Genomic DNA, 14,247 nt, shown 5'->3' on the forward strand with positions numbered 1-14,247 from the left:
GTATTTGCATTTACGATGTGTTTGTCATATTATTAACTTAATAGTTAAGGATGGTTTGAAGGTGTTGGAGGATGGGATTGCAGCGATATGGAATTGTGCAAAGTATGTTAGGAGTTCATCTGAAAGGTTTGATAAGTTTAGGGAGTTTACTGTGTTGGAGCAATGCAGAGCTAATGCTAATGTTCCATAGATGTAATTAATAACAGGATGAAATAACACTTTTCTTATGCGCGAGCTGCTCTGAAGTATGAAGCTGTGTTTAACAGGATGGTAGAAGAAGATATTTCTTTAAGAAGTTATTTTGAGGACAAGATTGGACCACCAGATTTTGAAGTCTAGAGGAATGCTGAAGCCTTCTATGTTTTTTTGAAGAAATTTTATGAATCTACTTTGAGGTTGAGTGCATGGAAAACAGTGACTGCAAACATCTTATTTGTCGAGATGATTACATTGCAGACTAAGATTGACAAGGCTTGTGAGTCTTCTGATGAGGTTTTGAAGAGGCTTGTTGCTTCTATGAAGGCCAAATTTGACAAGTATTAGGGCAGTTTTGAGGTTGTGAATAAGGTGATCATGATAGCTAATAATCTAGACCCAAAAGATACAAGTTGTAGTGGGCTAAATTGGCAATGAGAAAAGTTAAAGCAAGTTTAGCGATAATTGAAAAGATATAAAGCGACTTGAAGAAGATATTGATGAAGATGTATGAAGAATATAGAGGTGAAGACACAAATGATGTGTATGAGAAGACTTCTGGTAATGGTTTAGAAATGGAAGCATATAATTTAGATGGCCTCAATGAGGTTAGCAGGGAAATAGCAAAGGAGAGAGTGGCTGAACAATCTCTATGCATAAGAAATGAAGTGGATCCGAAATGTATGTCAGCCTCTTCTCCAAGGGTTTTGACCTTGTCAAGTGGTGGAAAGGCAGCGATGCTATGTATCTAGTGCTATCAAAGATGTCCAAGGATATATTTGTTATTTCTTGCTCAACAATGGCGTCTGAAAATGCTTTCAGTTTAGGATCAAGAGTAGTTGATCCTTTTAGAGCATCATTGACACAAAAATGGTGTAGGCCTTGGTGTGCAAAAGTGATTGGTTAAAATCTGATCCACCTAACCTATACAAAGATCCAACTGAAGATGATCTCGCCCTTTACTATTAGTTGGAGGAGATTGAGAAAGGTCATTATTAGAAAACTTTGCGAATTTGCTATGACAAGTCACACCTTATTTTTTAACCATGTGATTTTATTTTTGTTGCAGAAAACAAATTCAATCAAGGACCAGACCCAGAAGAAACCCCAATGGAGCTTACTGGAAGCTCTAGGCAAACCAATTTCTATCAGCAATGTAGCAAACCAGTGCATTTGGAATCCAGGGTTTCTGAATTTGTCATCACTATTTTGGTTTTTTGTTTGTTAAGACTTTAAACTCTTTCATTGATTCAGTCTTTACTATTTCAGTTTAAAGTTTGTCAGACTTTAATTTCTATTAGAATGTGCAGCTGCAGTTAGGCACTTAGGGAGTTAGGGTGTGTTTTTATGCACTTATGCAGGTTAATGTGACTAGATTTTGGCACTTCTATTTGGATTTTGTGGCTTTGATTGTTTGTAATTTGTAACTTTGTTGCTTGTGACTTGTGAGACACTGAGTCTGAGACTGAATTTGTGGATTTTTAATTTTGTTACTTGGGTTGGAATTTAAAATGTGGAAGTGAAACTGAAAGTCTGAAACTAATAAAGTGAAAATATAACAGATTAAAATATTTAAATCAAAAACTTATTTTGGAAAATATTGAAGTTAATACAAATTTTGTTAGGAAGTTTGGATAATTATTATTATTATTTTTTTGGCAAAAAATATATTCATCACACGTAAGATAGATCATTACATACCCTATCGTTGCCAGTTAAGGACATAGGCAAACAAAGAGTTAGTGGTAGTACCCACAGTGGTACATAAACAGTAGACCTATCGCTAGACATTTTAAAACGTAGAGGTAGCAGATAATCTCATTCAGTACTACTCCAGAGAACGCTAGAAAAACTTACACTACTTTAGAAAATAGACTCACATGCCATAAGACGTATGAGACACGACATGTACTTAGAATCCTAATACACGGAATGCATTAGGAATTATTTAGGAGATTTAACTATATTAAGAAATATAAAATTGAGAAAAAAAATAACCTTAGGCCCAAAAGGAATTAACCCCAGGCCCAATAACAGTTAATAGAGCTCAGATTCCATCCTTGTTAGAGACAAAAGTGAATGCACTAGCCGCCGTTGTCACATCCCGACCCTTATATTTTACCTTATTTACTAGCTTGGTTATAATAAGAATTTTACCGTCTTCGTCATTGAGTTAATAGTTTAATTGGTCCCTAGAGGGGTTTCGGGGACGATTATGTGCGGAGGATTGTTCGTAGGAGGAAAATATGACGACGGTAAAAATGGTAAATTTTAGCTAGTAAAAGGTAATTTTTATTCAGGTATTATTTTTTCAGGGTGGGAGTTGGATATAATGGTGGAGTTGGACCGGTTGGGGAGGCCCAACCCATTTCCTTCTCTTTCTCTTCTTCTTTCTTTTCTCTTCCTTCTCCTTCCCGTGCTCTCTCCCCCTTCGCCGGAAACTTCCAGCTGCTAGCTGCCGCCGTCCGGCCAGCCACCAGCCACCAGCCACCTCTCCACCCCAGTTCGGACCCCCATCTCCTCCTCTCCCTCCCCGGCCTAGCCCCCGAGCCGTTAGCCCCCCCGGAAGAAGAGAAAACTCGCCGGAGACGCCGGGAAGCTTTTCGCCGGAACTCCCTCCTCCGGCCACCAATCCGGGCAAGCTTGGTACGGTTTTGTAGGTCTCCAACCCAGCAGCCTTGCCCTAAAAGGACTCACTCCCTCTTGAGCTAGGTAAGGAGAAATTTGAGGTGGAAGTTTTATGGCGTTTTTGATGTTTTTAGTCGATTACCCTAGTTAGGCTTGGAATTGGTGTTTGTGCTAGTTAGGAAAGTTGTAGAGCATGATGAGAGGATTATTCTATCAAAATTTCATAGGAATCGGAGGTCGCTGGAATCGGCCTCCGGCCGCTGCTGCCCGGCGGAGCCGGCGCGGTTTGAGAGATTTTTAGGGTTTTAAATGTGGAATATTAAGGGGATTATATTGATGTGATTTATGGAATTTTTGGATGAGATTTGGATAGGTTTGTGAATTTCCGAAGTTTGGTATTTTTGGCGGTTAATTAATGTAGAATCCGGCCGTAGGATTTAAGTCGTATTTTTGGGGAGGTTGTAATTACGACTGTCGATAATGATATTTAAGTTCGGATCGTTTCGATTTAAGAATATCGAAGTTAGGCAATGATGAGCGTATTTATGGCTCTCGGGTAATTTTGTCTATTTTGATTAATTATTGGATTGTTAGTTGGGAAATTAATATTATTTTTGGATCAGGACGTGAAGAGGCTCGAGCAGACGAGACCCCAGATCGACGTCAAGCTTAGGCCTAATTTGTGAGTGGACTTTTGTTTTAAATAAAATGCATGCTAGAGTTCATGGTTGAACAATAATTGTTGCGGAATATTTTGACGTTATTTTATTTTGACGATTTTATTTCTCTTGGAGAGTTACCGAAAATGGGATTTTCGGTGGATATAAATATGTATTTATGAGAGAGTATGTATATAAAATGCTAGCTAGCCATATGTGTCTGTCCACCTTAATGGCGTAGCATATAGCCGCATTATGGTGTGACGTGAGCGTTGGACGTGAGCGTAGTAGCTCTATATGAGTGTTTAATTCACATAGGGGGTATGGACACATATTTATACACCCGTCTGTCCACCTTAATGACGTAGTGTAGCACCGCATTAAGGCGTGACGTGAACGTTGGACGCGAGCGTAGTAGCCCTATATAGACCATGAATTTATATAGGGAGTATGAACGAGTGTAAATACATACATATATTATAGAGTCTGAGAGACTCGATATTTTATGAGATAAAAGTTTTATCGCTTGCGGCATGTATTTGATTTTTCCTTAGAAATTAATTTGGGGAAACATAAATATTTTATTTATTATTTTATTTTTGTCCACTCACTCTAACGTTATTAAATGTTTTCCCCTGGGCCCTTCGTTTTAAATTGCTCAGTCTGCAGAGTTCGGGTTGGATCTAGTAAGAGGCGAGGCATAGTCACCTGCATTTCAGCCAGTTTTCATCAGTAGGTTGCATGTTTAACCTACTCGTGTTTTCTTGCTTCCGCTAGTGTCTAGTAGCTCTGAATACTTTAGGATTATTGTATATTATGTTTAGAATTTCTGAAGGTTAATTATGTGTTGTTTGGACGTGTTGTTTTAAGAGTGTAATTTGGAATTTTCGAGTTAGGGTTGTCCATTTTCAAGGAAGATTTCATCAATCTTTTCAGTAAATTTTCCTTGGAGGTGGTCCCCGCACGACTTACTCCGGGTTTCAGGGTGAAATTCGGGGTGGGTCGTGTCAGCCATGGACTCGCTGCCATGCCATCCCCCCGCCTTACCTCTTTGCCATCCCGACCAAACACCACCACGAAGAGAACACCCAACAATGCCACAACCTCAAGACTACAACACCACCATTAATATGAGACTGATGCACCACTTTCACAAACACCTCACCATCACCGTCGCTTGGACAAGAATGGGTGGAGACATTGCTCCACCATCGTCGCGCAAACACAGTGATCTTGGGTGCCTTGTCTCCGAACACGATCAGAAAACCACGCCGGTTAAAATTTGCCTTGACCTTTTAGGCCAAAAAAACCCCTTTAGATCAAAGGTTTTTGTAACTCCCGTCCGATGATAGACCCATCGGCACGAAATCGACCAAGGGTTTAGAGAGATGGAGAGAGAGAGAGAGACAACTTTTTGTATGTGCATAATAATCTGCCTACCAATTTGGATAATTAATTTTATTCTTTTTCATCCTAAGAAATTCATAATTTCCAAGTCAAACGATGTAACTTTCATTTGAAATTATATTCTTTATATTCCATCATTTTCTTGTTTTTCACCCAAACATTGTTAAAGTTTGTTCTTGTTATATTTTCAAGGGTAAAAATTTGAAAGGAACATTAAATCCGTAACGTATTAATACAAGTAGTAAATATGAATATCTACAAATTGTCAATTTATATTAATCTATACTAATCATACAATAATAGTCTTAATATTGTCAATGAATATGATCTCTTATGAATTTTTTGGGTACTTTGGGTTATGTATTTAATAAAATATTAGAATGAAAAATTAAATAAGTGGTTGTTTTTTTTTTTTTTTTTTTAAGAAGAAAAGGAACATAGTTTTTCCATTTTTATTTGCTTCCCCGCTGTCATCAAATTATAATGGACAAGAGGCTCACACGACAATTACAAAGAGGAGCCTCTAGTATTAATAATTGGTGTATTTAGTAGAAGATGTGTATTAAGTAATTAGAGGTGTGTATATAAAATTTCTCATTGATTAAATTATATCTAAGAAAAAAAATAATGTACCAGGTTTCATATTTAGCTCAAACTCAACTCGTTTGTTTCACGAACGCCGGCCAAAACAAGCTGTGCGCAACTCAAGGTTGAATTGTATCGAGTAGATTTACAACCCTAGGTGCTACAGCTTTATACTTTTATATTGCTTCAAAAATTTATTCATCTCAATGTAAAATATTTGAAACCTTAAATAAAATCATGTAGGTCGAAATTGACAACCCACCAAAACCAAGAGATTGCTACATAAAGAGAAAACATAATGATATTTTGGTCGTGAATCCCCATCTTAATCTAGTAGTTTGATGCGACGGTTTAGCCAAACTCCAAACTGCTCACGACGCTCTGTTGATCACAGAGTTTGACTGGCACATGCAAAATGTTGAAAATACAAAGCAACCGAGGCGGAAGAGTTGAGCAACCATGGTTGACTCGGGAACCCCCTCAGTATTCCCTAGTCAATATTCAAAAGATGGTTGTACCAACTGGAAGATATTATTGTTATTTACCAGTGTGTGACAATTATTTGATGCTCTGTTCCATCAGAGTTAGTTGACCCTTTCTAAAGTTGGCAACTGCTTTGATTAAATGTCTCTTAACAAAGAGAGACAGAGAGCTCTTCTGTTCAAACACGCAGACGACCATATGTAGAAGCTTTCCCACCTCTTTCTAGACTCTAGGGAAAGACATTTTTGCTGCTTTTGAGAAATGGGTTGGTGTTGTTTCTTGTGATTGTTTGGTGGGAAAAGCTTAAGAAGTAGGGGAAGAAGAAGAAGAAGAAGAAGAAGAAGAGAAGTAGAGATGAGGATGGAGGAGGGTGCTGAGAAGCCCATAGAGGTGAGGGCTCTGGAGGCTCTTGGGCAGGGGTTTGATCTGAGCAGTGATTTCAGGTTGAAGTTTGCAAAAGGTTTGGATGGGAGTAAAGGGAGGTTGGTGGTTTTGAATGAGGAGAGTAAGAGGGACATTGTCATTCCTAGTGGTAGTGGTGGGGGTGTTGTCATTCATGGTGTTCCTCAGGATATTCATTGTGATAAAGGGGATCGAATCCGCTTCAAATCCGATGTTCTTGAATTCAATCAGGTCAGTTTTCCAGTCTTGTCTTTCTTTGTTTAGCACAGTTTTATCCATTTTGTGATCTGAAATACATGGGTTTTGGGGAACTGCTTGAATCCTTTTATGTTTGATATGAGCAATCAATACTAGAATTATGGTGCCCAATACTTGTTGAATTGAATCCTTAATTTATCAAGCGGATCAAGTTGAATTCTACTACTTAGTGGAAAGCTTTTAGGTTTTCTAGTGTACTGTGACTATTGCTAGTGGGGGTGGGGAAAGAATTTTTGCGACTAGGGATCATAACATGGTCGAATGAGCTGGTTTTGTGGGATAAAGAACCAGTGAAATGAGGAGAAATCGTATGCCTTAATAGAGGTGTAATAGAGGTGATCAGCTAAATGAAACCATTTAGATTTAGGACTGTGGAGATTGATATTATATTTGATCAGAAACAAAGGAAAAGAGAAAGAGGGGAACCCTGTCCTCTGCTGGTGGGAAACAAATATAATCAAAGAAGGGAAGAGAGAAACCCAGGGGATAAGTATAAGTATACTACTGCAGATCTGTCTTTCTCAATAACGTGTAAAAATGGAAGACAAAATTCGATGAGACTGTTCTAATCTCTTTCCCAAGTTCCCAACAAAACTTCAGTGTAAGACACAATAGGCTGGGTTTTTTAGTTGCAGGACGAGATAGGCTGTAGTTTCTGGACCGCAGACAATACTTTGTGGGGGCATTCCGGGTTTGGGTGGCTTCACAAGGCGTACTGAATGTGGAAAGTACTGGGACTTTCTAAGTAGGGAAGAAAAGGGTATTGGTTTGAGGTAGCAAATTTGTAGCTGAGAAGTAAATCAGTTTCTGCTGTAATGAACAGAAGAAAAGAAGAAGAGGCAAAAACCAAGGGATACCAAACCTGCCAATTCACAGGCTCACAAAGTTGGGAGTTAGCCCGAATGGTAGTCTAAGAGCCTGGCAAACAAATTAGAGTTCTTATGTATTAATATATGCTACCCAGAAATTAGTGCAGATGATTAAAATACCCTTGATTAAATAAATTCAAGTCCCTATATACTCAAATATAATTCAATATTAGCACTTAGAAGTCTACGAAGGAGTTATATGGTGATGAAACCTGTAGTCTGAGCCAGGCTCCAACCAACCATGTTGTTTACTATCAGTTCCAGGGCATTAGAGAATAAATTTCAGAAACACCTCTTGCTCTATGGAAAAATTTAGTGAAGGAACTCAAGATACAGTTCTGCATTATTTTTGAAAGCTTGGTGTGTATCATCAGGAAATAAGGCCTTGCATAAGAGCTTCAAGGGTCTTCCCTTTCTCCACCAATTTACAATGGATTTTTTAACATTCAACTGCAGGTAATTCACTAGTTGGCCTGTGTGGCAGCATCTTCTCTAACTCACCCACTTTAAAGTTGTAGATAGTAAAACCCACATAAGAGGGCGATGTTAGAGTATGGAGTGTTTCCCACAGTGGTACAGTAAAGCTTGCATAAGAACCTATGAAGTTGTGTCTCTCCACCCAGCTGGTCTTGACTTGCATTCCTAGAGTTCTAAACATTTTATTTTATTTTTCATTGGATGACAAAAAGTTCTATAAGGACATCTAAAACACCACTAACTGTCTAGCATCTTCATAAGAGCTTACGATGTGTTCCACCCAGATGTCTTGACTTGGATGGCGAGAATTCTGCAATGTTTAGTTTGATTTTCATTGGATGCTTTATAAAGGCTTCTAAAACACCACTATGTGTCTAGCATCTTGAAATATATTTGGATTCAGTTTTAGTCGTCCAGGCTCACTCAGGTTGACCGTACTTTCTAGAAGACTCGGAGCATATTATTTTCGGATCTAGAATGCTTCAAAACAAACGGCAAGCAAAAATGAAGAATACCAGTTTTATGATAACTGATGGGCAGATCCTAGAGGACTAATAGACATTTAATCTTTAAAAGCAATTATCTTGCATCAGGTTGCATCTTCACATGATTACTGACATCTTTCCTTGTCATAATATTCATCCAATTATGCCCAAGACAAAAAAGGTATCTTGATATGCTGATCACTATTTTGGTAACATGTGACTTTTTTTTTTTTGGGCTGTTGGTAATATGGGACTTAACATGAATAAGAATGGCATATTGAGACCAAAAAATGGAAAATAAGTACATATGCTAATGTGTAAGAATCTATTAGAAGCAAAAACAGTATCAAGTATAGTGAAGATTATCTTATATACATTTGATTGCAGAAAGTCTCATTTAAAACAGCTATAGGTTGCTTATGTGTATTGCTCCTCTCGTGTTTGTTACCTTTGTTTCTTGTTTTCTGGAATTTTTGTAAACTTTATTCAAAGTAGTTGGCGTATCTCTATGATTGGCATTGTTTTGTAAACAATCTAGCATATGTATTGGTTACTAAATGCATTTTCAGCTTTATAGCTATTTCATTGTAGTTTTCTTTACAATATGTTGTTATTGATTACTAAATGCATTTTAAGCTTTATAGCTATTTCATTTTAGTTTTCTCTACAATATGTTCTTGCAGATGTCTGAGCTACTTAATCAGAAATCTTCAGTTCAAGGGAAAATTCCTTCAGGATATCTGAATTCCATTTTTGATTTAACTGGAGACTGGCTTCAAGATATCGCAGAAACAAAATATCTTGCTTTTGATGGTTTCTTCATTTCATTGTACAATTTGCACCTAACAGCATCTCCACTAATCTTGCGAAACAAAGTACAGAAATCTGTTCCAGCTCGTTGGGATCCAGCTGCATTGTCGAGGTAAACTATTTACATTTAGTGCTTAGAATCTATCTTTACTCAGATGCACAGTGCAGATCCTTGTCGTATGAGGATATATAACTATAGAAAGCATTACATACTCTAAGGTGTATTAAACAAACAAACGGCGCATTTGTTAGGGGGTTGTCTGCGGTACTCGGATGTATACCATACACTCATTTTATCACTAATTAAACAAAAATGATAAGTTAAATGAGTAAAATTTGCAACATTGACAACAAAATTACTACATTTGTTTTACATATTTACATATAATTGAACCAAGATACTACAACGACAACAAGATGTTCATAAACTTGTAAATTGTGTTAAGTTGAGTAATTACCTTTAATAGAACAAAACTTACCCAAGTAATGACAATCTTTACCAAAACGACAACAAATTTGTTGTCATATTGGTAAATATAGGTATCACATACATGTAGGTACCATAGAAAATTCCATTTGTGTGTTAGAGGAATTTACGAGTTGGGTACTCATTATATTGATTTCTCTGCTCCAGCTCAAAACTGAAGCTTCAGTTTGGTGTCGATTAGTCTCTCGCTCTCCACATCATAAGTTGAGCCTCAAGCATTTGAGACCTTCTCACTATTAAGCTCATGCATTAACTTTTACCGTCACTTATAATTTGGTAAAGTCTCTTCACCCCACAATCATGCTTCCCTGTCAGTATATGTGCTTTAACAGTTAGCTCCACAGCTTTTCCATTTTCAACCTGACCTATGCATCGGGGTTGCTGAAGAAATAACTTATTGGTTGGCTTATTTTCTTCATGTCAAATAGTTGTTACAGTGGCAATGATGGTCTTATTTCTCCTCCATCATATACTTGAGGAAAAGAGTAGTAACTCACCAGTCTATCAATTGATTCCACATTTAATATCTATCATGTCTCTTCTTGGAAGGACCAACTTAAAGAAACCAGTCTTAGTCATGCATTTGTTGCATATGCATGCATATTCGATATAGCTTAAAATACAGTTTTTATGCGTTATCCCTTTACCAAGATCTATGCATCTGAAGATTGAAATTTGAGTCAAATTATTTTGCTTCAGACTATTCTATAAGCTTTACCTTCATACCTTAATAAATTTGTTTTAGTTTGTCTTTCGAAACTTCTGTCAGTAACTGTTCTGGAATTTCTAATTCCAGTATATATTTAGTGTAAGGTGGTCTTTGTGCGAGTAGTGCTTTTATTTAACTTCATAGAAAATATCTACTTATTTTGCATTTGTTGTTGTAGAATACCATGGCACTGCTGGAATAGATATGCTTGAAAAAAAAATTTATGGCTAGCTCTTTATGATATGATTCCCTATTTCCTTTCTGCTTCTTAAATTTTGGAATGGTCAGTTCCCCTTAAAGTTTGTTTTGGTTATGATGGTGAGAAATTCTTTTTCAAACTTACAATGGGGTGAGAACGAAAGGGCTATATTTCGAGTGTGATATATGTCTGCATTATGGGCTTCAGTAATTGCTGTTTTCAGGAACTATTCATTTTCTTCTACTAGGATGAATCTGTTAGCTGTTTTGAAGTCACCTTCTATGTTTGCTGTGCTAGTCTCTATATGTATCTCTGCTTTTCCCTCTATCCGATTTTGGAATTCCTTATCCACTCCTTGTACTGCTCTCTTCTTTTTTGATAAGATCGTCTTTTCTTCAAAAAAGAGTCGTGAAGTAATTTATATGGCTGCCCCTGCTCTGTGGTATAAATTGCTTGGAAACTATTCAAACTGTTGAAGAATCAGTAAACTGAGTGATTGAGTCGATTAGTAAAATATGAAAAAGGAGACTATAACACGTTGAATTTACTCATAAGATAATAAAGAGAAAATGGTAGACAAGATAGGTGGGGTCATTTAAAAGGTAGGGCATAGTTGATATGTGCTATTCTTTCGTTTTAGTTTCTTTTTGTTTCCTGATTAATATCATCATGTCTATGTTTCGTTTTCGTCGGGGAATAGTGTGTCAGGTGATCAGATATAATTGATCTTTTAAGCAGAGTGTCGCCAGTCATGAAAATGGCTAGTGTGGTTCTGGTGCTGATCATCTTTATAATGCAGGTTCATCCGTTCATATGGGACACACATAATAGTTGGGATGGCAGTTGGAGGTCAAGATTTACTTTGTGTTAGGCAGAAATCTTCCTCACCAGTTCCTCCCGCTGATCTCAGAAGACACCTAGAGGATCTTGGAGATTTTCTATTTTCAGATGGACCTTCTTTACTACGGGGAAAAACAAGAAATGGAAAACAAAATGTATAGTGCTTGATCTTTAATTTGATATTCTCGATTGTTCTTTTTTAATAACTTTAACTAACGAAACCAATCATTTTCTCTAGATTCCGGAGGTGTTTGATCGTATTTTGCAGTCCAACACCATGCATTTAACCACTATTTCCGAAACGTCAAGCAAGGATGTAAGCAAAGAACTCAAGCACTTGAGTATTATGGACAGCAGTCCTGGGCTATGAATAATCTTTTCCTCTTCTAACTTGGAACAGGGCCTTACAGTCGTTTGCTCAAAAAGAGGAGGTGATGTGTACTTGAATAGTCACTCCAATTGGCTCCAGACGGTCCTTGCTGAACCAGACGCAATCCTCTTTAAGTTTGTACCCATTACTTCTCTTCTTACTGGTCTTCCAGGCAGTGGCTATCTCAGTCATGCAATCAACTTGTATCTACGTTGTAAGTGCTTCACCCCCCTCCCCCCCCCCAACCAATTAATAATGCTGTTCATAGTTTTACAAGTATGGTTCATATCCATTGCTGAGCTTTATGCTATCACATATATATCCCAAAGATTATTATTTCCACTTGAGTCATCCTAGACTTTTTAAAGGCCATTTCATTTAGATGATGTACAATGAATTTGAGATGAAGACAAATTTACAATCTAAAGAAATCTGATGAGAGACGAGATTCAACCCTACACCTTGGTCCCAATATTTTACTTACTGAATAGCACCAACAAGACTCACTTTCATAGATCACTGGACTGTGGTAATTTTGCCGTACTTGGTGTTAATCTTGGTCTCTTATATCCCAGTTACTGTCCTACATGAAATTGCTCTATCTATATATATTTTAACCAATAAAAATTGCAATAAATTCCTTGAGCCTGTTTAGATCGATAGAGGTACTTACATTGATCTATAACTATCATCACAGATAAGCCTGATGCAGAGGATTTACAACATTTCTTGGAGTTCCAAGTTCCTAGGCAGTGGGCACCAATGTTTTGTGAGCTTCCTCTTTCACATCAAAGGAAAAGGGCTTCTTGTCCTTCCTTGCAATTCAGTTTCATGGGCCCTAAGATCTTCGTTAGCTCTATGCAGGTGCGTGTCTCTCTGTCTCTGATCATTTACACCAAAATAAAAGTAGGCATCATGGTCTGCGCTTAGACATTTATGTAATTACAAGTGTTATTTTACTTTTCTGGGTCTGAAGTAACTGCAATACGAGAGGTAATAGAACAGGATTATAGAGGCTTTTCTGTGCTATGTTTTCTTGAAAGTTATGCTGATATTTTAATAATACGTGCTGTATGTCCCAGTACCCATAATCTGTTATTCAGTTCTCTCTATATCTATTACCTGCAGTCACCTTGGTCTGCCATCTTCAAATCCATTGGGATCTCATGGGGTTTCTATATCATATTTGTTTGTTTTTTGCTCCACGATTAGGGCACTCTTGTTCGAACATGCAGTTACATAACCATTAATGAATTCAACTGAAGTCATGCCATCATTTATATTAAAAAAAAAACTAAAAACTTCCTGTTTTGGCATATTTGGTTTTGTTCCACGATTAGGGCACTCTTGTTAAAAGTTGGCATTAACAACAGTTGCTCTTTATATGTCCTTTCTTGTCAACTGAATATGGTATCACGTATCTCTAAATGTGTAACTTGTACCACTTCAGGTATCAACCAATCAAAAACCAGTTGTTGGCCTACGCCTGTATTTAGAAGGAAAAAAGTGCAATAGGTTGGCCATTCATGTGCAGCATCTCTCAAGCCTTCCAAATACTATGGATCTTTCCTTGGCTAACACAAGCACAACAAGACCAAGCCGGTGGCGAGGTTCTGATGATTGTGAGTCGAGTGGCGAATTCTTAGAGCCAATTAAATGGAAAAGATACTCAAGTATCTGTTCATCTGTAGTTGGACATGACCCCAACTGGTTGAAGGGAGATCCAAGTGGTGTGTATATTGTAACCGGTGCACAGCTACTAAGCAAAGGAAAATGGCCAAAGACGATACTTCACCTTCGTCTGCATTATACCTTCCTACCCAATTGTGCAATCCGGAAGACTGAATGGGCTGAGTCGCCAGAGCCTTCTCACAAATCAACATTCCTTACGAATCTCAGCACCACCTTTACGTTCACTCAAAGGACAGCGACTGATCAGCAAAAGCAGGATCCAGCTGCACTTAATTCAGGTGTATATCCAGAAGGCCCCCCAGTGCTAAATCGATCTTCTAAGCTGCTTAAATTTGTGGACACGGCTGAGGTGGTACGAGGGCCACATGATGCTCCGGGGCATTGGTTGGTAACAGCTGCTAAGCTAGTTAAAGAAGGACGTAGAATTGGTCTGCATGTAAAGTTTGCCTTGTTAGACTATTGGTGAATCGCAGTTTCATTGTACATACGCAGTGGAATGGAATACGGAGCGGAGGTAATAGTAGTAATTTGTTTGTTCATTTGTTCATTTAAAGTTTTTGTAAAATTGATAATCTTATAAGAATAGATGGAGTGGCTGTAGGGTATAGCAATCTAAGGATTACATAATTACTGGATGATTAATTAGCGTAGTGCTAATACATATATATATATACCAAATATTGACTGACGTG

At 37.6% G+C, this 14,247-nt stretch overlaps 1 protein-coding gene across 1 annotated transcript; it reads left to right on the forward strand.

Annotated features, from left to right (window-relative positions):
• Positions 1-6,148: 6,148 nt before the first annotated feature.
• LOC101306808 (MACPF domain-containing protein At1g14780-like) lies at positions 6,149-14,247 on the forward strand. Its single transcript, XM_004296946.1, has 7 exons — positions 6,149-6,590; positions 9,132-9,370; positions 11,453-11,648; positions 11,732-11,809; positions 11,894-12,077; positions 12,561-12,727; positions 13,314-14,247. Exons 1-7 carry the CDS (start codon positions 6,312-6,314, stop codon positions 14,019-14,021), a joined length of 1,851 nt encoding a protein of 616 aa, XP_004296994.1. The 5' UTR covers positions 6,149-6,311; the 3' UTR covers positions 14,022-14,247.

The sequence above is a fragment of the Fragaria vesca genome, linkage group LG4 (genome assembly GCF_000184155.1).
Source record: "Fragaria vesca subsp. vesca linkage group LG4, FraVesHawaii_1.0, whole genome shotgun sequence".
Taxonomy (NCBI): Eukaryota; Viridiplantae; Streptophyta; class Magnoliopsida; order Rosales; family Rosaceae; genus Fragaria; species Fragaria vesca.